We start from the raw sequence: 27,032 nt of genomic DNA, 5'->3' as shown, positions 1-27,032 counted from the left end.
TTAATTTATATTTAATATCTTCACTGTTCATCTAGAAATGGTGAAGGGGACAACATTTTAATAAGATATGCAGATGAGATGAAACTAAGAGGAATTAAATCCTCCACAAAAGATGCAAACAGATCCAGAGAGAGAAGCTGCTGGGTCAGGACAGTATAAAATGCATTCAGGATTAGTCACAGAACAGGAGACTGTGACCAGTTTTCCCATTTGCTGGAACAAACAGATCATTAGTTTTCATCGGTAGGAGGAAAGGAAGTTTGGGTTCATAATTTTGCATGTCTGCTTCAGTGGATGTGAGTCTTGTGAGCCTGAAAACTTATGAAAATCCATTTCTACCCCAGCATGTTGTACAATATGGATATTTTCTAAGTTAGTGACATAAGGCAAGATTTTACTTCCACATGAGTCATATTTTCATACTGCAGTCTTCAGGACAGATGTGCATACCCAATAATACTTGCAAAAAAAAAAAAAAAATAGAATTTGCCTGCTAAACATCTGAAACAGAATAGTAGGTGAATTCCATCTAGTCTCGTCAAACTTGTGGACACAAGTTAGAACCAAGCTAGAAATGAGCTGTGGCAGCAAAGGGCAGTGCAGTTTGGGGCAGGACAGGTTCTGATCACCTTTGTGCTCTTCTGCTCTTTTTACACCTGGAACATTGTGCTCAATTCTGGGAAGCTCATTAGCAAGGAGATATTGAAAAATTGTGGTGAGTTCAGAGAAGAGTAACAAAAATTATCAAGGGGATAGAGAGATTCATTTATAAAGGAAGATTAAAGGAACTAAATCAGTACTGGAAGAACTGAATCTGTAATACACTCAGAAAAAATGGCTACAGAGAGATATTACAATCTAGTGCTGAAAGGTACAAATGCCAAAGACAGGGAAAATTAAGTGGTGGGGGGGGAGGTAAAAGGAAGTATGAGAATTAGAAATGAGGAAGGGGAACAGATTAAATATCCAGAAAGAATTCCTGACAAGGAAATTCTCATGTGTTGCAACACTAGAAGTTAAAGTGAAGAAAAAGCCAGAAGAGGTGCAATGGAGGGTGATCACCCAGTCCCCCTGAGAGCCAGGAGATCATTGTGCTTCCCCTTGCTCTCCCTGGGATGGGCACAAATCCCCCTCTGGGGGTGACATGAGAGCAATTAATGTATGAATATGTATGAGATTATTGTTCACTGTGAGCTGAGGTTACATATATTTCAAATTTCCTCCAGTGAGCATTTGTTCAGAATGGAGAATTTGGATTCTGGTGTCTGTGCAATTTTCCCCTTGATTATCTGAGAGATTTAATGCTCGGTGGTACCGTGGGACCAGAGGTTTTCTTCTCTGTGTAAAGTTTCCAGTTCAATCTCCCACCCTTACAGTCACTTGTCATCACTCTACAGTAGAGCACCTTTATGCTCTGTGCCACAGCAGATATCCTTTATGCCTCATCCATGCCAATACAAACCCTTCAGGATTTCAGCCACCTCAGGATTGTGTGGCTGATGCTACACAGCAGCTTGGGTTTCTCATCTATTTCATTTTACTTCATATTTCACCTCTCAAATAATGATTAAGTCAAGCCAAAGCCTTGTACTAATCAGTGCAGCAGAGTTTGCATTGTTATACACGTGAGCCCCCTGTACCTGCCTTTGTAAAGCAGCACGTGAGCTATCTGTTTCCAGAATGAGACACGGGCTGCATGTTTTAGCTGAGATCAGCTCCTCTCTATCACCTACGCTCTCTTCAGGAGTAATTTTATGCACATTAGAAAATGTAGTTTGGCTCTCCCCCGCTCCTAATGATAGTTAATTAAACCAACTCATGTGAAGTAAACCACCTTCTATGAATGACTGAACAAAGAGAAAGGTTGGATGGCTGCATACCGTGGATATAAGCTGATAGACTGAAGGGAAAAAAAAGTGGAAATTAATTAAATTAAGGCATATTTGGGAGTATTGTTTGCCCCCACCCAAAAAGAAGACACTTTTTTTGAAATAGAGAGTTGAATTTTTCTGTCTCTTGTACCAGGTGATACTCCTAAAATGAGCAAAGCTTGTAGGGAGCTTATCTGGAGAGGAAGCACAGACCTGCTTTGGGAGAAGTGGCAACCAGTGGGGGGAACTGTGCCTGCCTTGCTCCCAGCAGCTGTCAAGTGTGAATTCCTAATCTTTGCAAAAAGCCGGAGATGGAGTCAAATGACTTTGTATTACTGTCATTTGTATTCTGCCTCCGGATGCTTTCATTCCTCTTGCTTTGAGTAATATTTTTTCAACCTTGTCTTCCCATTAAAATTTCCTCTTCATTAGAGAGCATTTCAATATAATTTCCTCCTGAACGGAGCTCAGGGTACAGCCCAACTAATAAGAATTGCATGATCTTCATTATTATGCACACATAATCCATTATAATTGAATCTTATTCCACTTTAATTGCATGTGTTTACAAACACTGCAACAGATTATGTATTTTAGTTGATTGTGCCATTAATGATTGAAAAGTCAATGCTGTTTTGTGTTAAACCCATTTTTGGATTGCATAACAAGTGAAACAATATAAAAGTTCTGGGGAGTCACAAGATACATTTCTAACTTTCTCTGTTTTATTTTTAAGTGTTGAGAAGAGTTCTCCCTAAACTGAAGCCATGCATCTTTAAAATTGCTACACTTTGTATCATCCAAACAACGTTCAGTCTTCCAGAGTTTGGCAGGATTTTAGTTAAACACTTGCTCTTGGTTGAGTTTGGAAGCTAAAGGTACTTTAATGACACAGACTTTGTTGTTTGCTGTGATTTACAACAGCCCCACCACCCACAAGCTGAGTGCTTCTGTATTTCCAGAGAAGAGCTTTGCACCCAGAACTCACATTTCTGAGCAGGCTGAAATTTCTGAGCATTTCTGAGCAGGCCCTCATTGCCTGACTGGGACTTTTGCTTTTGGGCAGTGAGATAAGGTCAGCAGATGCAGAATTATTTAGGAAATGGACCTCCTGAGACTCCAGATACTGAAGAGAATTGGAAAATTTGGCAGCACACTGTGCTGTTTTGGTGCAAGGTCAGTTAGATAAGGTCAGTCAGGATGTTAAATCCAGCCACTGCCTAGTTTGTCATCACATTTTGTAACAGGAACGAAGAAGCCTGATGGACCAGAATCCCCAGAAGAAAAAAATACGAAAAACAAGTCAATATTTTTACCAAGATTTATAGAAAATGTACTTTTTAAATGTGCTTTTCCTCAGGTACATTTACCCCGTGTAGTTTTAACAGAGATAGAAGTGCTTTATCTGGGCTCTGTTCAGCTTTTCTCCACATATGATTATTCTGCTGCTCTTTAAGCCTCTGTGCAGGGCATTTCCTCACCCTAAAATCTATCCTTCAGACATGAGTAACACTTTGCTGAAGATACTGACAGGACCACCAATTTTAAGCATCTTGCGAAGAGTCCTCAAAACAAACAGTAAATTTTTGTCACCAGTGGATCACAAATCCAGTGGCTTTCCCTTGAGCCTCCCCTGATCCAGAAAGTCAGTAATTGGGAACTGACTTCATGGCCCCAGACATGCATATTGACTTGTTTAAATTACATTATAATGTAATAAAATATTGCTATGCTCGTGTAGGAGAAAGGGTTTGTCTGAGTGGAAGACAGGCTTTGGCAGAAATCAAAATGCAGGTGATGTGCTCAGCAACCTCAGGATGTGATTGTTTATGTCTTTGACAATAAATAATACATCACAGGCACTGAAAAATGGAGCTTCACAAAAGTCTTGTGAAGTAAATCAGCAGCTGTTATCCAGGACAGAGAGGGAAATGGGGCCTAAAAAGGTTAAGGAACTTGACCAAGAGGAAGCAGCAACCTGTGGCCACGTGCAGCTCCTGGGAGTGCCCTGGTCTGTGCTGGGAAGCACAAGCCCTTTCCCTCCCAATTCCCTTTTAGCTACCAACTACAAAGAAATAGCCGCTAATAATGCGTTTGGATAAAAAGTTGTCAGGAGGATGTGAAACCAGGAAATAAATTAATGTTTTTTATGCTCTGTGATGGATTTACAGAGAATCTCAGAGGCTTTCATTTGGACAGGCTGGGTTCTGCCATGCCTTATTGTTTCATCTATTGGATTTCTGATAAATATAAAGCTCTCCAGTGGGACTGGGGATCTGAAGGGTTTTGCGGTGGAATTAAGAAATATAGTATGATTCTGTGTTTATACCAGGAAGGCTTTTTTTTTTTGTGCTTTTAGGGATTTAGGCAGGAACTGCATCCTTGTCATTAATTGTTGTCCATTATGACTCAGAAAAAACTTACTGCATTGTTTAAACTATTTTCTAGGCATCACAAAACGTTGAGACATTTTGCCTGTTTTGAAGTGTGAGATTCTGTCCAGTTCTACACAGCTGTGTAAGATTCTAGATCAGGAGGGTATGCTGATAATGCAGAGGTGATTTGGTAGACATTTATGTTTACTATTATTTATGGCAGTTTGTTGTGATTTGAAAATACTTTGGGCTGAATCTGGTTAATCCACATTGCCTGCATGCAGTAAAGGCGGATTTCATTGTTCTAACTGCCTTACCCTTTCTTCCTTCCTTCCCTCCATGGATGACATCCTGCTGCCTGCAGCCACATCCAGACCTGTTCTCTACAGCTCAGTGCCAAGTGGCCACAACCACAGTGGGCATTTCTGTTGAGGTTTGCACTCAAGCCAAGAATTTTTTTTTGTGCTTTTAGGGTAGAGGATGGCAACATGCCTCTCTGTAGTCAGGACCCAGTGCTTAGGAAATGCTTTGCTCTCCTGTGATGAGAAGTGTGGCAGAAGTGAAAAGCATCAGTGTTACTGCAGTCCTTTCAAAGGAGCCCCCCGGGAGTGGACATTTGAAGGATTCCCTGTGTGTGGTGGGGTCTGGTGTCAGCCAGGGAAGCCAGGATCCATGAACAGGCTCACAGGTACTTTGTGAGGAGCTAAAGCTTCGGTTTGTGGGGAGCAGCTCTGCAGAGCTCTGGAAGGAGCAGCTCCAGAGTACAGGAGAAGAGCTGGTACAAGGTCAGAGCCTCCAGAAAGGGCAAAGAGAAAACAAACCATGCATGCCTCGCCTGTGTGCATTTGCATGCATGTGCATATGCAAGTACGTCCGTGGGTGTAATTAACTCCTGGTTCCTGGGTGCATTTGGAAAACAAAGTGTCAGGTTGCAGAATACACCCTCCTCCTTGTGTAAGCACAACTACATTAACCTCAAAAGAGGAAAGAGGAGGGATTTAAAGCGCTGCAAAAGGCTGTATTGAGGCTAAATCCTCGTGCTAAATCAAACCTGCTTCAGTTAAATAAGCTCATCCACTCCTCCATCATACAAACTATTTGTTTTTCACTCTCAATGCTGAAAAAAAAAAAAAAAAGGTCAAAAGTATTATCACTGTTTTTAACCTGGCATAGGTATTTCCTACTGTCCTGAGGTGTGTCTTCCAAGCTTCAGGACCAATGCAATTTTTATGCCTGAAGCTTTGTACATACAAACCTCTGAGTGTTGGGGGGGTGTGTGGAAACAAACGAGTTATCTGACGAGTTGGCACAGTCTTAACTAGTGCTGAGCAGCTGGATAATCTGGAAAGCACATCAGACTTGGAGTCTGTGGGGAAAAGAGGAAATTCTGCAGTTACCAGAGTCTTTCCATAAAAGGAGCAAATTAAAGAGAGAGGTGAGCAGGCAGAGCATTTCAAAGATGGAAAGTCTGCAGACAAGAAAGTGTGTTGATAAGACCATTAAAAGCCAGCAGAGTGATTAATGGAACAGAATTGCCTTTTGGTTCCTGGGATGAACAGACAATTGCATCCCAACGGGATCACCAGAGATCTGAGCACAGAAGTCAAGCCATCACTGAAAATCTCCATTTATTCTCACTGCCCTCCCAAATACCTCTCCTTCCAGCAAACACTGATAAACTGAACTTCCCAGATCTGCTGGGACTTTAGTGGGCAAGGTTTCTGGAAGAAGAAAAAAGACAGAGAATTGGGGGAATAGGATTGGTGGCATGCAGAGCTTGAAGAAAATATCTAAGGAATTCATTGAGTGGAAACCTGGATGTGAGGACAGCTCAGGTCTCAGCCCCAGGAATTCCCTGGTGTCCTGAGAACGCCTGCAATGCAAACCCCATGGCCAGGGTGGGAGGTCACATCTCAGCACAAATGTTTTCTATCCCTGCTAGGCACAGTGCTGCGAGCTGTGGAGCAGCTTTAAGCTCATAGCCAGGAGCAAATGGAGGGGCTTTCAAGCACCAGAAATACCCAACAATTAACTCAGCAGTGGCTGAAATAAAAGAAGCTTCATGCCTGGAGGAATGTTTGGCATGTTTCCAGGTCTTAGCAAATACCAAACCCCATCAGTCTAAAGAAGCATTAGGAGTTTATGATGTGGAAATAACTGGCTGGTGTGTGACGCACTTCCAGCTTATGGTGAGCCATCTATTAGAAGAAAATGTTTTAGACATTCTGGGGCTGGACCCAACCTCCCTGCTACAGGCCAAATGCCATGGACATGAGGCAAGTGTTTCAGAAACAGAATATCCTGCCATGTGCAGAGAGGGAAGAGATCAGGGAACATTAGGCATGATTACTTCTCAGCTGTTTGATGCTCAGATGAGGTGATGGGGAAAAGTCTTCTGTAATAGCTGAGTTGGGGCAGCTTCTGTCTGCTGTGGTAACACCTCTGCTGGCTTCCTCTCACTCTGAGGCTTCCACTGCAGACACAGAAACCTTTTCAATTTGACCATTTGACTTGAAGAAAGTGCTCACAGTAAAAGGGAATCTGCAGAAATGGCAGGAGTGAGTGAACTGTTCTCAGTGCATTTATTTTAGCAGCAAGAAGAAAAAAAAAAAAGGGTGGCTTAGTCATGTGCAGCAATCAAGGTCAGCATGACCTTGGGTTTGAGTAGCAGCACTCCATCCTCACCAGTGGAGTCAGGGAATGCAGAGCATTCCATGGACACCACCTGGTTTTACAAATATCTTCAGCATCAGGAAAAATGCTTGCTTTACAAAGGAGCAAGCTGAAACACAAGGAAATGCCCAAGAATCCAGCAGTGGCAGACTGTGGTAGGTTGTCTGTCTCTGCAGCTGCATTCTCCTTGGGAGTAAGCTGGGGGAAAAGTATCAGTATGTCACTGACAAAAGAGGGCAAGGACTCCTCCATCTCCAGAGTAACTCCAAATGGTATTCACAGGCCTTACAGCGATTTCCTTAATGGGCACTTCCTGAAGAGTGTTTCTCTAGAGAAGTTCCTCATTGGAAGAAAATCTCAGGTAGTTTCAGGAGGGCAAATCTCTTCCTTCCATAACCCTGGGGGTACAGGAGCTGCCCCAAGGTGTCTGCATCCTTTATGCTGGTAGCAGATTTAGCAGTGAACCTCTGACTCTAAGAAATGGCTTTCATATAGAGAATACAAGAAAATGCGAGCCAAAACTCAACTCAGTCAAGCTGAAAAATGGGCCTGTATCTATTTTTTTCCCCTTCTTTTAAACACTAATTTTCTGTCCTCTGGGTCTTTTTAATTCTTCTCTCTGCTATTTTTGTCAAAGACAAGATTTGTGCTTTTTATTTGACACAGTCTTTTCAGTTCCTCTGGGGGAAAAAAAAGGGAAAAAAAAAAAAAAGGAGAAGCTGTGGACATATCAGTGCCAGCTACAAAGGGCTACAGGGAAGATTTCTCTGCTGGAGAAACTCTGTTTGGTTTCACACAGCAGCAAAGGAAGGGAGGTTTAGTCCAAACTCTTTACCTTTGGGCAGGCTTATTTTCCCATTTTTTAACCCTGTGACATTAAGAACTTTTCCAGAAGTAAATGTTCACTCTTCTCTCCTGAAGTTCCAGGACTTCTCAAATGCATATAGGATCTGGACACACACACTTGTTTCCCTTTCAGACAATACCACCTGGTCACAGTGCACTTACTCTTCATGGCCTTTATGAAAGAAAATGTCCAGATATTTGCAGGAACAGAGTCCCTTTTGCTTCCTGACTTGAATAACATAGTAAATGTATGGACTTTGCATGTACCTTCATGCTCAGAAGGCAGGATGTGTTGCAGGAGGAGTTTTAATACCAAATCACAGAATGCCTTAAGTTGGAAGGGACCTACAAGGATCATTGAGTCCAATTCCTGGCCCTGCACAGGACACCCCAAGAACCACACCCTGTGCCTGAGAACTTTGTCCAAATGCTCTTGGAGGTCTGGAAGCCTTGGGGCTGTGACCACTTTGCTGGGGAGCCTGATCAGTGCCTGAACATCCTCTGGGTGAGGAATGTTTTCCTGACACTCAACCTAAACCTCCCCTGACACAGCTCCAGCCATTCCCTTGGGTCCTACTGCTGCTCACCACAGAGAAGGGACCAGTGCCTACCCCTCCTCTTCCCTCAGAAAGGGGAAACTGAGGAGAAGTTTGCTCAAACAAGAAAAATTCCTTGACTGGCAATGTTGCTGCTTCCATCACTCCTCTGCAAATATTTCAAGAGGTACTTTAGTGGGGAATATGACATCTTAGCCATGCTTTACATGAGCTAAAGAGACATGTTCTTTGTGCCAGTAGAAGGAGAACATTTCCCCATGGGAATGGTGTCATTCTGCTGAGAATCATCACTGTGGCGCGGAGCTGTGGCATTTTCCAACAGAAATGAGCAAGCCCAGCCAAAATACCAGGGCAGCCTAGCCTCAGGACCTGTGATGCACCAGCCCAGCCCTGACCTGGCCCTCACATCCCTCCCTGAGCCTGGGTGTGATAGCAGGAGGCCAGACCTGGGCTAGCACAGCCCTGCAGGGCTGGGGGCAAAGGGAGCTGCTGGCTCCCTGCAGGAGCCTGTGCCTGCGAGTCCTGTGAGCACTGGGCTGTGAGCAGCACTGCAGCAGAGCTGCAGCCCTGCCTGCAGCAATCCTCGCTGCACCTGGGGATGCCACAGCCCTCCCAGGGACGTGGAGGTTCAGTGCTGCTCCCCGAGCAAAGCAGTGAGAGCTGGGGTCACTGACTGAGAGACTGAGGAGGGAACAGGGAGAAGAGCTGCCCATGCTGAGCTGATGCCTGCCTGCTCCTCCTGCTGCTGTTTCTTGGGAGCTGAGGATCAGACCAGTTCTATTTTCAGCATTTAGATAAGTTTCAGTCACAGGTCATGACTCCCTCAGTTACGAGGGATTCTGACCATTTTTCCTGCGGGGTGGGAACAAGAGAGCAGCTGCTCTGCTGAGCCTGCCAAGCTCTGTCCTGCCTGGCTGGAGTGCCCAGCTCAGGGAAAGCTGCTTCCTTCATCCAGAGGCCATAAAGATGCTGACACCCACAAACGTGCTCAGCAGGGATGTTCATGCATGGTCTCCCAGAGCTGGCCTCCAGTGCATATTGTCTGTGCTCCTGACTGGTGCAAAGTCTCTTCCCTGCCTTGCAAGGCACAGGATTTCACAGAATCGCTGCAAAACTAGAGATCTCCTGACAGGAGCAGGAAAACAGAGGGCTGGGAGAAGGTTCTGCATCACTGAGCCCAATTGCCTGCAGTCACAGCCTGTCCTTCCATAAGATCCCCTTCATCCAGCAGTGAAACTCTTATCAAAAGCTGGTTTTACCTAGTTTACATAGTTTACTTTCTTTACCTCTGCCTCTTTGCCAACAGGACTAATTTAATGCCTCATTCTTCTGATGACTGGAAATCTTCCCAAAATTTCCAGCCTTCTACCTATTTGTTCTTGTGGCAATGCTGCTCTTGAGTAGAAATAGCTCTTCCCACCCTCCAGTGTTAGCCCTCCTCCCAGCTGCATTTGTAGACAGCAATGACAAAGCCATAGGAAGGAAAGGCTGCATTTGCTGCACTTCTCTGCAGCTGTTTCTTGTTTTAATAGACCTTTTCTGAGTTTCTGTGCCAGGACTGACTGCCTGGTGCTCCAGGTAAGATCTCATCAAGCCCTGGAGCAGGGATGTTCACACTGGATGTCTGATGCCTCATCATAGACTCAGAAAGTCTCTTGGGGCATGCCAGAACATCTGAGTTCACTTTTTTTCTCTATCATTTCAAAAGGATAAGCCCCATTTCACAGAAATAGTGCATGCCAGGATTCTCTCAGTGCCCAGCCTTGCCCTTCACATGATCACATCCTTCTTCACACTTCCATCTCTCCTGCTGCAGCCTTCAAGTCTATCCCATCTTTTGAATAGTTTTCTGAATCCCCACTATTGTGCTTATCCACCCTAATTTCATCTCAGCCACAAATTTTGAAGCATCTCTTTTTGTGCCACAAAAATTAGAATTATAAAATCAATCAATCTCCCCCACCACCCCTAAAGAGAAACCAGGGTCATCACTATACCCCAAACTTTCCCAAAATATGCTCTCCATAGCTCTCCAGACATGTCCTGCACAATTCCACTAATCCATGTTTTCTGCAGTTTGACTAATCTTGTCACCATGTCAAATACACTGTAGAAGTCCAGAGAGATTAGATCTACTGCACTGCTTTGTTAGGAAAATCAATTATCCTATCAAATAAAATCATCAAATGCATCTGACACAACATTGCTTTGGTAAAGCTTTGCTGCATTCTTTCCTTCAAAAAGAACTCCTTTTACTTCTGAAGCTTTGTACAACTTTGAGGCCAGACAAACCAGCCTTTAGTCACAGAGGCCATATTTTTCCTTTAAAAAATATACTAAGTGAGGACTACACAAAGGGGTGACAGGAACAGTGACAAAAGGGTGACAGGAACAGTGCTCCATCTGGAGCCAGATTCCATACAAATTGGCTCTAGCAAAGCCTCAGCAGAGTAATACCTAACCTCTATCACCAGCCTTTCTACCTTCTTTTAAAAAATGTTTGGTCTTTTTTACCTTCTTTAATTCAAAAGAGGTTTGAAAGCATGCTTTTACAATGTCAAAGAACAGACTCATGGGTTAGGAGTCAGGCAGACCAAGTTCCAGAAAAATAATGTAAGACCTGGATTTTCTCAAGACCCATGGAAACAAAAAGCTGAATTGTTTCCTATGGCAGTAAGGAAATCTCTTCCCTAAAAAATGACAGAGAATTTTAAAGTGCACAGAAGCAGGTGATTAGAAATGAAAATAAAACTGTGAATATTAGATGTGTTTTGTTTGGGTTTGATCCAAAGGCTTCTGGATGGTGCAGGTAATGGGCTATTTGATGTTCATAGCCTTCTGGCTGGAGATCTAATTTTTAAGCATTTCTATATCCTTTGGTCTCTCATGAAAAAGAACCTGTGTTTGGGGACCTGGTGGGCTCCTATGTGCTAAATTTATGTTACCAAGTTATCCATATTAATATATTTCCTCTCCCTGTTTCCCCTTCCCCCTTCATCCTACCCACTGAGGACCTCCTTGTTCTTGCCTCAGCCAGGGCAGCTGTTTCACTTTTCTTCCTGAAACCTGATTTTCATGATGTTCCTCCCCCTCAGGATGACCAGATGTGATTGCAGTGTCAGCTGTTCATAGCTCTGGTCTGTGAGGAAGCCCTAAAAACATCATCAACCCACGGACGTGCAGTTTATGTGAAGACAGGGGCAGAGGAGGGTCAAAGGCCAGGAGCCGGAGGGGTTTCAGAGCCAGAAATGCCGTGGGTTTTGCAGGTCATATCACATCTTTATGATCCTTTTTCATGTCCTATGCCTGAGAAAGAGTCTATCATTCATTGCTTGCTCCTCTACAGCTCCTTTTCTCAGCACAGCCCTTGGCCAGGGCTCTGCATTCTCTCTTCCTCAGTTTCAGTATCCACTGGGAGTGTTCCAGTAGCTGCTGAGAGAGATCTCCAAGCCAGACTGGCAGGTCTGCAGTAAGAATTTTTACTGGCTGTTTGCACTACACACACAGAGTAAAGATGGCGAGTTAATGAAAATTAGGAAAAATGAGGACATTTCACTTGAGCTGTTCTAGGACCATCTTAAACAGCCTTGCATGGGTAATTGACCTCATACTGCTATTAGATAAAAGTAAAATGGTCAGTGACTGGAATTAGAAAAGAAAATAATGCAATTCAAACATGATTGTTATCAAAGACAGGCTCTAATAGGATACCAGAGTCCAGTTGAAAGTTCAGACAAATTTGAACTTAGTGGCAAAAAAATCCCCACTTAATTTTCCATTTCACAAAACAGTTTTATGAACCTAATAAGGAAATCTTAGCAAATCTGACTGTGCAAGGAAAAATTTCTTGTTATAAATAATCAAACTCAGAAATCAGATGCCAGCAAAGGAGGAAGTTTCCTTCTCATTTATATTCTTGTCAAACCACTGAAATCAGAAGAGCTTCAGGAAAATTTAAGACTTCCTTTGTAAAGCTATATTGCTTGACAGTAACAGGGCTCATACATTTAGATGGTTCTCCCATCATACTCAAATATTATTGACTGTTATCGTTTAATGGGCAAAACATCTCTGGAGAAAAAGCCAATATCAGGATTGAAGTTTTTCAAAACAAAATGCATTTGTATATCTGGAGATAGAGCAGACAGTAGTACTTATACATAGAGAATATAACATGTATATCATACCAAGTACATAAATGTAGAGTCTTGATCCTCTGTATCATTTGAAATAGCTGTACTAAAAATTAATGGCAGGAAATTTCTTCACGTCAGATTTTCCAAGGAATATTCTAGTAACTAAAATATTGAGAGTTACTGAAATAAAGCACATAAATAACATCAGGCACACAATGCCTTTTTGTTCAATGGCTACACTGCTCTTGACACAATAGAGCAGTGCCTGGAAAAGAACCCTGAAAGGACTGAGCTGGCCAGAGTAATTAACACACACGGTGGTTTTCTCTGCAAAAGAGAGGACAGAAAAAGCACATCTGCTTTTGCACGCAGACATGTATTCCTCACTGTGTGTGGGACAGACATCACTTGCAATTAATCCAGCACCACTGGGCTCCTGCTTGGCTCCACATTAGTGCTCCTTCATGCTGTCCTGCATTCAGCCATGCCAAATTCTGCCTGTCGCTGGCACAGGTGGGAGCATCTCCATCCACTGCCCAGGAGCTGCTCTGTGTTTACACAGCTGGACCTGAGGCATTAATCATGTCACCATTTCTTTACCCCTTTGATAGGTATAATTTGGATTCCTTCTGTCTTGGAAGCCTGTGTGGACAAACACTGAAGTATCTCTGCCCTCAAATACGAATGCAGCCCCTGTTTTGGTTCTGCCCTGAGTTTTCTAGCAGAGACAAGAGGGCAGCAGTGCCAATGGCACAAATGTCGCCCACACACCCACACTACTGCCCACAAGGGCCCTGCTCTGCCTACAAAACAGGCCAGTGGCTCCTGTTTGCGACCGCCTCTCACACAGATATTTCAAATCCTGCAGGCTCTGCGAAGGCAGGAGCCTATCACTGGTGTAGGGCATTGAACCTCTCATACCCCACAGTCTGGGGAAGTTCCAGTGCTCTCTTTGCTGGCAGGGGCTGTGCCAGGCTCAGGAAGGAAAACAAATCCCCATCACAGGGGGCTTCACACTCCAGGGCCTTCCCTGCCATCCCCAACATCCTCCCAGTGCTCCTTTGCACCAGCTGCAAGGACAGAGGAAGCCAGGCCTCCATGCAGGGAGCATCTTTCACACTTGACAGGCACCTGCCACAGCCTCCACAGCTCCAGAGACCTCCCTGCTCACCTGGGCTTCCTGACCCTTGATGTCCCACTAAACCCGACCAGAGCAGAGGTTCCATATCGCACCAGGAAGGACAGAAGTGCTTTGCTTGTTTGGTGGATTCACCCACCAAAGTGAGATTTGGGGACACATCTGAGGATCTGTTATTCACCTGTACTCTGCAAATAGCACAGTCTATCTGGAGAGCCAGGCAGGCACCCCTTTGCTTTCCTGAGGGATCACATTGGAGCTGGCTGCTGTGGGTTGAGCCCTGCTTGAGCCCACCAGCATGGCAGGGGTTAAAGGTCCAGCTGGGACTACCAGGAGAGCAAGCAAAAGCCAGTGAGCATCGAGGCAAGAAGGGAGGGAGATGTTTTAGTCATCTGTGCAAAAATAATAGCGACTCTGAGGGGAAAAATTCCAGGTAAATAGACATGGTGTGTGAGATAAACGAGCCCCTGGGGATGTTTGTTCTTGCACTACCAGATCCATCATGCTTCCCCCAAAGGGTGCTGCATTTCCAGGGATGGGGATTTTCAGTCATTTACTGCACCAAGAGGCATTTGAAATCTGAGCAGGGAAATCAAGTAAAGAAAAGCATCCTTCCTGCAGAGCTGGGGGTGGAAGGAGAGGGGATTAGAGGAGTGAGCCAAGGGTTAGAGACGCTGGGTGTGCCTGTGTGTGTCTGTAAGGCACAGCAGAGTGCCTTCATCCTCAAACAAAGGCAGCAAATGCATCGCCAGAGCCTGATCCTGCAACATCCTGGTCACAATGGACATTACTTCCTGGGACTGTTTTTCCAGGTCTCTTCTATTCCCAGCATTAAAACATCACTGGTTTCTGTGGTGTGAGGCTCCGGCTGGGAGTGCTGCAATAGGGGTTTGGGTATTGTTGGAGAAATTCTCATGCAGTGAGGATATGGCCCCTGATCCCAGTAGGGATGAACTCCACAGCTTGTAATGCATCTTCTGTGCCTCTCTCAGAGATCAAATTTGGAGTCAAGGTTACTTCTAAGACTCCGAAAATAGAGCAAGTACAGACACAAAAACTTAAATAATCTTCTTAAAACTTCTCAGAGGAGAGAAAAGGTCAGATTACAGGTGTATCTGTGGACAATTTGTTCCTTTTTTGTTGTTGTTTTATAAACTCATGGAGATGGAGAAATAATGAAACATTACTTCAATACCCATAATGAGTATAAAATAATTTCAAGCATATGTAAACAAATACCATTAGGTAATTAAAACCAGAGATAACTGACTGGCTAAATTCCTCTGGAGTCCACTTCAGCTTTTGATGATACATTGATATTTTTGCATATGCAGAATTGAAAAATTCATCAGAGAGGGTGGAAAAAAAGAGATCAGTTTTATCAATGAATAAAGGTATGTTTATGCCAGAGGAGTGTCCCTGTAGCTTGTCTTAAAAGCAAAGATTTATCATTATGCCTATTTCCTCATGGAAAGCCTCTGCTAAGTTTCCAAATACCATTTTTCCCCAACTAATTTATTCATAAACACATCCTGTGTCCTCAGCTGCTGTGGTGATGGGGAAGAGGTAGAAGGTTTGCACAGGCACTGTAATATTTTCTTTATGGGAAAGAAATAACTTTGTACAAATCCTGTATAAAAGTGGAGATGTATGTTTAGGACCAAATGTTGTCCTCAGTGGTATAAATCCCAAACAACACTGCTTCAGTAAGTATAATCAAATCCCTCTGGTCACTCCGCAGGGAAACTGAGAAGAGATTTTGAGCTTTGGTGACTATTTGGTGTTCACAACCATAAATCCTGTGCTGGTGGATTTATGTGCCTCTCTAGGCACCTGCTGCAGAATATAGATCAGGAAAATTAAAACGTGGCATCTTGTGTGAGGTTTCTGCTGTCCCTACCAGGAGGCATTTTCTCCAAACAGGCTGGGCTTTGAATCCAGCCCAGGCAATGTCCCTCCTGCCCCCTGGCTTCTGTGAAGCTGCCACCAAACCCCTCCTTCACCCTACAAACAAGCCTGCACCCCCACAGCCTCTCCCATGAGAGTCTGTGCTGTTCTCAGACAGAAGAGCCAAAGGACATCAGACATTGTGCCTTCATGAGTGGCTGTGTGTGATCACAGCACCGAGCACCCTGTGCAACGTGGGGGCTTCTCAGGCAGGTTTAGGTCCTTGCTCTTCTGAATTTAAAGTTCCTCAGCAAGACAGCAACAATATAAACTTAGCAACACTGAATTTCAGTCATCCTGTTTCAGTTCTCAGGCAAAGCTCACAAAGGAATTTATAAAGGCAGAGGATTAGTCTTAGTTTAAAAGTGGGGAAACTGAGTCACAGTGCTAAAAAACAGCCTCTCCAGTCCTGCTCCTGGCCTGGCCTTTTACCTGCGTGCTTCTGTTATTGCTTCACTGAAAACTCCCTCACTGGGGCATGGCAAAACCCCCTTCCCTCCCTCTTTGCACACTCTCTCCACAACAGGATCTTTCCCACTTGATCTTTCACTCCTGGAGTGCAGAGCTCAGTATACAGCACCAAATCATCAAAGAAACCCAAACAGGCATCTCACTGATGCAAAGGACCTTTCAAAAGGGAGAGCACAGAAATAGAAGCATGAGCTTCATCAGACAAGGGACTATTCCACCAAAGCAAGGCAGCAGCAGCTGAGTGGAGAATAAAAGGAAGAACAGATTAAAGGAGATACTTGAATCCTGAAGAAAGGAGAGTTCTGCATAGCAGGTGATTTGCAGGGGGGTGGCAAGAAAGGCAAAGGAATTATCTAGCAATATTTTGCTAAAATTGCTGAAGAAGTAATATTAAAATAGGAATTGGAAAGTGTGGACAGAAAAAGCAATCAAGAGCTGGAGAAACAGCCAGGCACTGTGTGTAAAATCAGCGAGCATCTAAGTGGCCAATTTGGTGTTTCTGTGAAAGGTGAATGGCACAATGCTTTTTCTGCCACAAAGCAGGGAAATCACAGTAGTGTCTATTGGAGCAGTGCTTCAGGAAATTATTGAACAAGAGAGAAACAACCTCTGATCATGGCATTCCAGGAGAGGAGTAAATCCACAGAATTGCACACAGGGCTTAGGCCAATGTGGCCTGCAAATGTCTGAGCACTAATCCATTGCTTAACAAATGGGAAAGCAGCAGGCAGCAATTGCTGCTCAGCAGAACTTCTCGGGGCAGGGAACCATCTCTGCCCAAGAGTCTCACACAATATCAGGCTGAGAAAGCACTGCTACTGAGAACCAGGCTGAGGAGAGTAAAATTGCTGAAGCGTGAAATCCTGTTGGAATTACTCAACAATCACACTGCAGACTGGCCCCAGCAGCTGGGTGTGCATCCTCAGATACATATTTTACCAGCCTTTAAGCAAGGGAGCATTCCCTGGGCCCAGCAAGCAGCACTGTGTAAGCAGCCTGTTTTGTTGAATTCTGGTTTGTTGCTTTTTAAACTTACAGTCAATCTTCAGTGATTTGCTGAAGAGGATTGGGCACCCTGGAAATCATTTAATTTCATCATCTCTACCAAAAGGCTTCAATAGTTTACGCTACCCATTGTTGTGAAAGATGATCAGTGAGCCTGGATTTCCCCTGCAGGCAATCACAAAGGATGCCTGACCTGTATCTCTGTGGAAAGCACAACAAAGTCAGTGGTGTGGCCCCCTTTGCACCAGCAGAAACAGTCTAAAGAGGAAAAAAGGTTTATTCTGGTGCTTTGCTGATAACTGTCTTAGATATGTTCCAACTCTGCTGCTCCTCAATACCTCAGGACTAGACACTGCTGCAGTATGTGAAAGCTTTGATGTTTCTGAAAATTAGCTCTGCTTTAGGATGTATTTGCTCTAGGTAACATCCCAACTGGCAAGCATTAAATAATTGACACATCTAGAAGTGCAGGAGAACTGTAAGCTCTCAAAGATGGAGTGGAAAATTAGGGAAGGAAGGGTTAACCAGCCTTTATTCTTGCCTGCAACTATACGTGCTCCGTTCCCCACCTGCCCCCGTGAAGTATGAAATGCAGCAGTTTGATCCTGCTCTATCAGCCTCCATATAAATGAAGGTTGAATTGGTGAAGAAGGAGGCAGAGTAATGTTTGCCAGAGTAGAGCAAGAAGATTTGACACCTGGGCAACTTAATGGTGGCAGATGGCAAAAGCTGAAGGCGAGGAGGGAGGGATGTGCACCAGCAGCTGGTGCACAAATTCTTCCTGCACTGAAACTGCACAGGAAGAATTTAATACCAGCAGTTCTGCAAGAATGATAGTGTGAATATACAAAGAAGAGCCTGTGTTTTAATTCAGACAACTATCGTTGAAAGTACCCAATGGATTGTCAAGCAAGGAGATTTTCACAGCAAGAAGCCATCTATTTGCATCAAACACTGTCAGTCTGCAAAACAGCAGCTTCTGGGTCATTTAACAACACTCCAGATGTAGTTATTTTCTCTTAGGCAATCAGCTCAAAAAGAGCTGTGCAAGAAAAAGGCAGAGCTGGATATAAAGGGGGACAATCAAGCAGCATGTGGGAGCGATTAGCCAGTCCCTGTGATGTAACTCGGTTAAATGAACACTTGGGTGTCCTGTGGTTCTGAGCAAGACTCTGCTCAAACACGGGGTTGCATTCACACAGGTGCTGCCTGTTCTGCCCCAGGAAAAAGAAGGGAGACCAGGCAGAGCTGTAAATCTGGGGAGTCACATCAACAAGCTTTCTTGATATTTTTTTCATTTAAATGACAGAGGTGAGATTAATGCTTGTTGCCAAGATAATTGTTAGGAATTTGTCTTCCCCCACGCTGGACTCATCCTTTTTAGGGAATAGCTGCCCTCTGCAAAACTCAGGTCTCCACAACACCCAAGACTATCTAGATGTGCATGACAGAATTTGGCTGTTTCTGGAGGATCCTTTTTCCTGCTAGACTAATTTTCACTGACACAGTGATTATACATCCTGAACACAACCTGTTACCTGTCATGCACAGCACACTTGCAGCCCTGCCAGGCTAATGCTGCACTGAGCACTGACACTCTACAGAGACGCCCAGCATGGGAGAGTCATCAACAGATCATTCCTGCAATTCCTTTAATGCACAATTCACACCAAGTATCTATGGATTAGTGAGACTGCCTGCTGCTGTTTCAAAAAGACTCAGCAAGTGGGTAGAAGGAATGCTGTCTGATAGGTATGCAACTTCGAAATATACTCATACTGTTCCTAGAGAATTTGTGACCACAGGAGGAGAAAAGGTTATTGTATGTGCAACCTGAAGCTTTGAATGTATCATGTTCTTTCTTTTTCAAGTAGAAATGTGCACTTGTAACTGATGGGTACACTCTCTAGTTACATTTCTATAAAATTCCTGTTATAATGAGGATGACTCACAATGAAATTATGCATTAGTTGCTCTGTTTGATATATTATTTGGCATATTTCAACATGCAAACTGCAAACCTCCTGAATTCCTCCTGTCCTTCATCCTCCTTGGCCATTCCCTAAGTGCTGGTCAGAAACTGACAGTCATTCTAAATCATTGCACTCCTTTGCAAGCAAAGGGTTTTCTCAAATAGGGTCCACTGCTGTACAGCTGAGCAGCAATTTCCTCTCCTACAGAATAGGATTTTCCTGATGGAAGGTAGAGTGAAAGCACATGTGAGCCCTCTGCTTCCCTACTGTACAACATTCATACAGTGCAGGAAGACAGAAACTTGGCATACCTGCTCAGATCACCACTCCACTGCTCCCTGTATCTTCTGTCCAGCAAGGAGCAGATTGGTGCGCCAGAAAAACACAACAGTGGGACAGCCACAGTAAGGATAGGGAGTACAGCAGCCCCATCACTGATGGCAGCTGCTGCTGCTGCTCAGTGGTTAGAAAAAGCCTGAGGAAAGCAGGGAGTATCATGGAATCTCTCCCTAAGATTGAACCATGTCAGCTAATCAACCCCAGAAATCTTTCTGGTCATCCCCTGTCTACGCTGCACACCTTGAACAGTTTATTCCCCCCTTCAAATACCACCCAAGGTAAGAACCTCTCCTCTGCATTCAGCCACACGACTCTCACAGGGAACTGTCACCTGCTGACCTCCAAGTCTGAGTGACTTTAACTCACAGGGAAGGACTGAGGCCTTTGGGATCACCCTGGCAGAGACGTCCATGGAGGAGGGGGAGCTGAGGGAGCTTTTTATGAATCTTCTCGTATTCAGCATACACAGCTGGGGAAAACCGTGAATGTGAGTGTCAACTTCCACCTGCTTTGACCTGGCATTGAACATTCTTGTGTCCAGTTCAGCACTGAAATCTCTCAGAAGGTCATCAGCAAAGTCAAGACTCCTAGACCTGGGTATCTCCAACCAGAATCTTATATCTCTTGAACTGCTGTGTCATCCCACTTACAAATCAATGGCACAGTGAGACCCTTACTGAAGCAAATATATTTCTTGTGACAGTGAGAACTTCGAGAACTTTTGCTTTTTTTCCCATTTCTTTTTCTGCCTTAAGGTGAATGAAGGGCACATGAAAAATGCAAGATAGGTGGCACATACAAAAAAAATATTCTTTAAATTATTCAGAAAGCAGGTATTGTTCAGTCAGCCCTGCTATCAGGCAGTAAGTAGTTGCCCACCTTGAGATTCCTGCCTACAAAATTCAAATTCCCCTTTGCTGCCACCAGTTCTGGGAGAAGTTTGGTGTGCTAATAATACCTGACTGTAAACTGAGAAACAAAACTGGAGCCTCGAGCCCTTCCCTCCAATCCACTGACTGTGTAAAGAGGGGAAGGGAGGATGATGTCCAAGAGCGACAGCAAGTGCAGCCATGGGGAAGCACAGAGAGCACAGGCAGCTCTGTTAGGAGCAGCATGGACTCAGAAGCAAACATCACACTCGTGGTCCCTCCAGTTGTCCCCATCTATGGCTGGCTTGCACCAGCAACATGCTTGCTGTCACTCATAGCTTCAGTGAGGGACAATGAAGAAGGAGGAGAGACCAGTGGCCCATGCACTGACTTGCTGTTTGGTAAAGCAAATCTGCCATCAGTGCTATCCTAACCCTTTCCTTCCCAGGGTCTGAGGCAGCCTAGCTGGGGTTTCTCTGTGATCTGCTTTCCTCCTTAATCTCTCCCAACACCCTTCATTTCTGAGATGTCTCTCAAATGGTAGTTTCATTTAGAGCAAAGGGCTGTGAACCAGGTGGTACTAAAAAACAGGCAGGAGTGCAACAAGCAGTGAAAGAACTAACTCCTGACTCGCTCTGTCCCAGCCTGCCTTGGCTCCAGGCTGCCTCTCCTGTCCTTCAGCCCATGTGTGCCGCTGCTGCTGGTAGACACACGTCTGTGCTGGTGGCTCTAACTTTTGTCCACTAGGGACCATACTGAGATCAGCAGCACCAGTGGTAGCAGATGTTTACAAACCTTTCCCCACCTTGACCTGGGCTGGTCATTAACTGACCACCAAGAAGAAAGGGGCTCCAAGATCTCTGCAGGGCACAAATATCTCTGAGCTGGGATTTGGTGATTAGGGCAGCTTTACTGAAAACTGCATTGTCCTGTAGCATCTCTCACCACCTCTCTTCGAACGCTGTGCTTTGGTCTCATTTCTTCTGCCCACCATCATCCCAGGTGCTGCTTACTTAGAAATTTAGATTGCGAATCCCCACCATCTGCAAAGAATATTTTGCCTTTTGAGAAGCGCGGTGTCCGTCTGTGGCTCTGTGTACACAAAGCACAGCACGGTCCCTGCGTTCCCCTCCTTCTCTTTGTGCCCCAGATGCCTCACAGAGTTTTAAGAACTTTCGGCTTCCAATCACTTCTCCCACCGAGTCCTGCGCCAGCCTCAGCTTGCGGCGGGGGCGGATGCTGCTGGATCCTCTCGCTGCTCGCATCAGCCGGGAGAGCCACGGCACCTTCCATTCCCGGGAGGGATTTTCTCTCTGGTTTCAAAACAATGTGTGAAAGCCTGCTCCGCAGAAACAGTAGCCTCAGTAAGTTTAAGGATGACTGAAGCTGTTTCCTCTCCCAGGGAGGTTTAAGAACTACGGAGGGATGAACGGAGTTAGACCTATCGCTGCATTCCTAGCAGCCATCCTATTACAGCCCTGAATAAAAGCAGGAATGGCATGTCTAGCCTAGGTTAATAAACCCTACGGAGTGCATGCCTAAAAGCACTACGAAACAGCCTTAAGTCAGCTGGAGAAAACTAATTTCAAGCATGGCAGTCTAGTGTGCCTGTCATTCCTGTTAACCCTCCAAACTATTTCAGACATTTTGAGCAGCGAGTACTAAGCGATGAGTTAGCAGGGGTTGTGACATTAATGGTCCAAAAAGGTTTAAGCACCGGGAGGGAACGATGACAGCACCTAACAGCCGGTGGCAGTTCGGAGGATTCCGCTGGATCTCTGTTTGTTAACAATTAGGCTTCGCCTCGGAGGAAGATGTGACAGCAGTCGGAGGTAGGATTTGCATGGGGAACAAAGGGAGCTGTTGCTGCTCGGTGCCCGCCGTTCGTGCTTCGCTCCCCGGCTTCCCCAGGTGAGCCGGGGGTGGAAATACTGTGGCTGCTCCTGTGTTTTATGGCAGGAATGCCTCCAGGACAAGCTGCCTCAAACCTCGCTGCCCGCTGAGTGCGCATTCCACGTTGTTCTTCCCGCGGAGTAAAACACATAGAGGTCATGCGAGAAAACACTTCACTCCTTTGCTACCCAGCCAGCCGGGCTGGTTCTGAGATGGGAGAAGGGAGAGGGGGAAGCTGCCCTAAAATGAAAGGGGAAGAGGAAAGCTATGGAGCCTGTGAGATGAGGGAGACATGCTATTCATGTGTAAAATGTGTCTGGAGTGCCACCGTTGTCATTTGAAAGGGGGAAAACATTCGCGGGGGAAGGTGGTGGGAGGAATTTTCCGCGTGAGGGACTCTTTAGGTTATAACCTATTGCAAAAGAAGGCGTGATGTGTCCATCCATTTTGCATAATCAGAGCTTTCTCTGCACTGTTGGCACTGTTTTGCTGGACGAGAAATGTAGTTTCAGAGGGAAAAAGGCACGATTTCCTCCCGTGTCACTGCCAGCCCCCTGAGACACCGGGGTGGGGAAGGATGTACGGCGTTTAGCTGGGTGCTGAAAGGGCTGTGAGCAAGGGCTGAGGGGCAGAATGAACACTCAGCTGGATAACAGGAAGGCTTCCCCTGGAAAAAGCTTGTTTCTTCCCAGCCAGAAGTCCAAGAGGTGATAGGCAAAGTTAGAAGCCTCATGTACTTTTTTATTATGTGCCTGTTTAGCATCACTAGGAAAGAAAATGTCCAAAAATCAGAGTCAGGTCTGCATGGCCAAACAGGGCAGTGGGGTCTGCACAGGGTCCTGGGCAGGGCTGGGCTGCGAGTTCCTGTATTTGAGTGTGTGTGACCCTCACCAGGATGAGCAGCAGGAACATAATGAATGAAAATCATGTTTCCATGCATATGCAGAGCCCCTATCATTTGGTGTGTTTGATCTGAGTGTGATGTTCCCTGGGTTGATGAATTGTTTCAACTTGTTCATTAAAGTTTCATTCCCAAACAACAGAGGGACTTCAGAGTGAGTGGTATTTAGTAACAATAAAATGTTCTGCTTGTGGAAATGCTTCTCACAGGACCCATTAAAAATGCACGTAAAGAAGCTGAGAGTCATATCTTGCAGCAAGAGGTATGGAGGCACTTGCTGTGCTAAATTTTCAAATTAAGGTTATGATACCATTCTAAATCTACTTTAATGTGGATGTCACTAAGGATATTTTACAATACAGTTGCCAAAAACTCACAGCTTCAAGAATTCTGTTAGACTGATTGTTTTCATTAAATCTTCATCAGAAAAAGAATTCTTAAGCAGGGACTTACCAAGTAATTTGAATTTACTCATCCTAACCAATGTTCTCTTTAAGAAGAACTTCAGTGTATTATATTGCATTGTAAATAGATCGTGATATAATTCTTTTTAAAACAAAACACCAATGACAATTTAACAACAAAAGTGCTTTCAGTCTAAGTGAATACTGGTTGTGCCAAAAAGAAGCAATATTGGATCAGGAATGGTAAGAATTCCTTTTAAGAAACATAAATATTCCTCATTTGATCCAAGCAAGAACTTTTCAGTTAACTGCATTACTTTGCATTGCAAATTTGGGGGGAAATCATTTCAACCTGTATTATGTACTCTACTGAGTACATAAAGATAACAGTGAAAACTTTCTTCCAAAGAAATTGTTGTAGCAGTTTGCAATATGGATCAAAGAGTTATTACACAAAGATACTAAATCTGTGCCAGAAATGAGCAATGCATGCAGAAATCAAGTATATGGTTTTTCCTCTCCATCTCACTTTTGTCCAGAAGTTTAGACAATTTTACTCTCGTTTTTACTGCAGTGCCTCTGAGAAAAGGGTTTGAAAAGGTAAAACCATGAGGAGATGGGAGACTGTGTTCAGCCTGTGCCCAGACTTCTCTGGAGACTTGGGCAAATCCCTCAGCATCTCTGGGGAAAGGGCAGTGCAACAAGGCTGATGTGGTAGTGCTGCAGTGGAAATACAGACAGTGGTGTTCAGGGAATGAGGCTGAACACAGGCTCCAAATAGGGCAAAATGCAAAGCCAAATTGTCTAGCAGGAGGTCAATGTTGCAGGCATCTTCAACTGTAAGATATGACACAAGGCAAATCCCGTGATCCAAAACTAAATCTGCTCTCAAAACCACCCCAGACAAATTGGCCACTTAGAAAAACTTCTGCCAGGACCAAATACCCATTCATCTGAGAGCCTGTCAGAAGTGACTCCAAATCTCCCATCATTCCATCAATGGGCAGCAGATAATGAAGCAAACCACATCAGATTGATTCCCTGTGCTGAGGAATGGAGCTTTCTTCACAAGCTCAATGAGTACTTTTTGCCATGAATCTCACTTGCCCTTTCTGTTATGAATTGTCTGTGGAGGTCACGCAATTTTCTAATTTATTTATTTGATATTATTTAGGGCTTTCTTCAGCAAACAACTTCTTGGCTTACAGATCTTCTGGGAATGGCAAATGTTTGCAAATTCGTACTGTGTTGCTTGGTTCAGTCCTGTGGTGTTCCTTGATTAGTTGATGCGTGCAGCTAACTGGCAGAAAACGAATTGCAAATTTCACAACCAAGTGTATACTGTTTCATACTGGATTTCCATCACACTCTGAGTAGTCAGGTTTAAAATTCACATCTTGCAAGTAGTCATATGAGCAACACCTAAGCACTGAAGTGCTCCCACCAGACAGATGTGAGAGCCAGGTTAAACAGCTTTCAATTTCATTTGAATATTCATGAAAAGTGTCTGAATTCCTTCAGCTCTGTTAAAATGACTGGCATCATCCATCGTGCACCGCATGGGCCGTTCTCTCACAGCACTTGCCATGTCCCTGTGGTTCCCCAACTCTCCAGAGTAAGTCCACAGTGCCAGTGGAAACTGTTTGTGCAGCCAATTTAGAAGGAAAAAACACCATAATGGAAATTTCTAAATTTTCCACATTATAACCTCTCCTGTTGTGCCTGTCTTGCACATTCTGTGACACAAAGACAGCCAACAGAGAGGACAGCAAGTGAGCATCAACAGTGAGGCAGTGAGTGCGGGAGAAAACACTGCAAGAGGGGAAAAATAAGGGTGACTGGCAGAAAGAGGGATCAATGGCACGTAGAGAAGGTATAGAGGAGGTAGGAATGGGAATAGGAGGAACACCAAATATACAAATACCATTTTTAACAGTGAATCTAGGGAATTTGGGTCATTAACCTCAAGGTCTATGGTCTTACCAGACTCAGCCCATGGCAAACCCTGGAGATATTGCTCCCAATCCTTCCCTGTGCTCACCAAAATTGCAACCGAGCAAGGGGGTGATATTTACTTTTTGTCATGCAGAGGGACTGTTAACATGCCATGGAGATATGGAAGAGTTGTAAAAATAGCAGATGAGAAGAAAACTAACACCTGATATGTGGTTTAAAAACAGTCAGAATGAGTTGGGTGGAGAATTTCTGTCAAACGTATTTCCTCACAGACACAAAAAAATTTCAGCTGTCAAAACACCAAGCTTTTTTACTCAGAAACAAATCAAGGGGAGAAAGTTATAAAACATGAATATATTTGCCTTTTGAGATATTTTTGCACTGTTCTTATGTCATATAGGAGGAAACCTCATGTCTCCCACTGAGTGAGCTCTATTGTCCACGTACTTAATATAGAAAGTCTGGTGCGAGCTAAATCAACAGGGTTGCTAAGATTTCGTAGAGGCAACCAGCAGTTACACCCCCATCAGATGGCCCCTTTTTACCTTTTCAGTGATTTTAAAGTCCAATGATCCTAGATATCCTTTTTTATTCCAAAAATAGAAGTGGGCCTAAATTGGAAGTGCTGTGAGTCACAGTAGAGTCACTACAGGCAACACACGTGTATTCATATTCTGTCAGGGCACACATAACACCAGACTGATACTGCCTGGGGAGAGTAAGAGAATAGAAGAATTAGAGGAACTAAAATTTGAGCAAATGCAGAGAATCTCTGCTAGGACAAAAAATTGACTAAATGTAGTCTGGAGCTAAATCCCAACTTGAAATTCCCCCTAGATACTGTTAAAACTCCTATTATGTCTTCAGATACTTTTTCTTTCTTAATACAAAGCTATCCTACTACCCATAAATAATCTCTGCTTGTGCCAAATGGGATGCCCCAGCCATTCACAGGTACCCAGCAATTTTGCCTGAATTCAGTGTTCCTCCCACTCTGTGCCACTGCATTGTGCTGAATCAACCACTTCCAGAAGGGTTTTGAAGACCACAAGAACCAAAAGAGCATTTGTCCCACTTCCCCACTTCCCTTCCACAGGATCTGAGCTCAGAGTGAAGTTTCTGCTTCAGCCCAAAGTGATTCATCTCTCCAAGGTGGGACCCCTCCATGTAGCATTGTCCCTTTGTGCCTGTTTAGGTGTGTGTCCAAAGGAGGGACAAGATAATTGCCTGCCCTAAAGAAGTGCTGCAGAAAACATCCCATACACTTGGCTAGGTTTTATTCATGGGTAAGCTATTTTCCACCTCAGCAGAGTGGTACTCCTCACTGACAGCCATTAGTTATTTGCAAATTTAGTTAGGCATTATAAATGTCAGGCTCCTGGGTGCATAAATAACGTTTCAGAGTAGTAACCTGAAATAAGTCAAACTAGGAATGGTGAGAAGATCTGGAGTATGGTCCCTCTGGGACCTGCTACCACTTCTAATTAATATCTGGTACTTAAAGCATCACAGCCCATGGTTAAATCAAAGTCAGAGGGAATAAAGGAATATTAAATCCTCCTGGAGACCTGTGTCCAGGTCTCCTCAGTGCAGCTGCCAAATACACTGTCTCCCTGACCTCAATCAGGAGTGTATTGGCTTTTTTTGGGGGGACAGCTCAGGGAACCCATCAGCCCCA

At 44.4% G+C, this 27,032-nt stretch overlaps 1 protein-coding gene across 8 annotated transcripts in view; it reads left to right on the top strand.

The window, feature by feature from the left end:
- KCNMB2 (potassium calcium-activated channel subfamily M regulatory beta subunit 2) overlaps positions 1-27,032 on the top strand; it is a 138,331-nt gene that overhangs the window by 22,928 nt on the left and 88,371 nt on the right. For 2 of the 8 annotated variants that reach the window (XM_030280092.4, XM_072933159.1), the window contains exon 1: positions 21,385-22,032. The exons of 3 other annotated variants lie outside the window; for them this stretch is intronic. Coding sequence is in view for 1 of the 5 variants with exons in the window: in XM_072933160.1 (XP_072789261.1) it covers positions 22,044-22,111 (68 nt within the window). In the remaining 4 variants the exon portion in view is untranslated. Of the gene's footprint in view, positions 1-21,382; positions 22,112-27,032 lie in introns of those variants that run through there. 3 more of the 8 variants (XM_072933164.1, XM_030280093.4, XM_072933160.1) reach the window with 3 other exon arrangements.

This window comes from Taeniopygia guttata, chromosome 9 (assembly GCF_048771995.1).
Source record: "Taeniopygia guttata chromosome 9, bTaeGut7.mat, whole genome shotgun sequence".
NCBI classification, from domain to species: Eukaryota; Metazoa; Chordata; class Aves; order Passeriformes; family Estrildidae; genus Taeniopygia; species Taeniopygia guttata.
The sequence above is the reverse complement of the archived record's forward strand: the minus strand, read 5'-3'. Positions and strand labels throughout refer to the sequence as shown.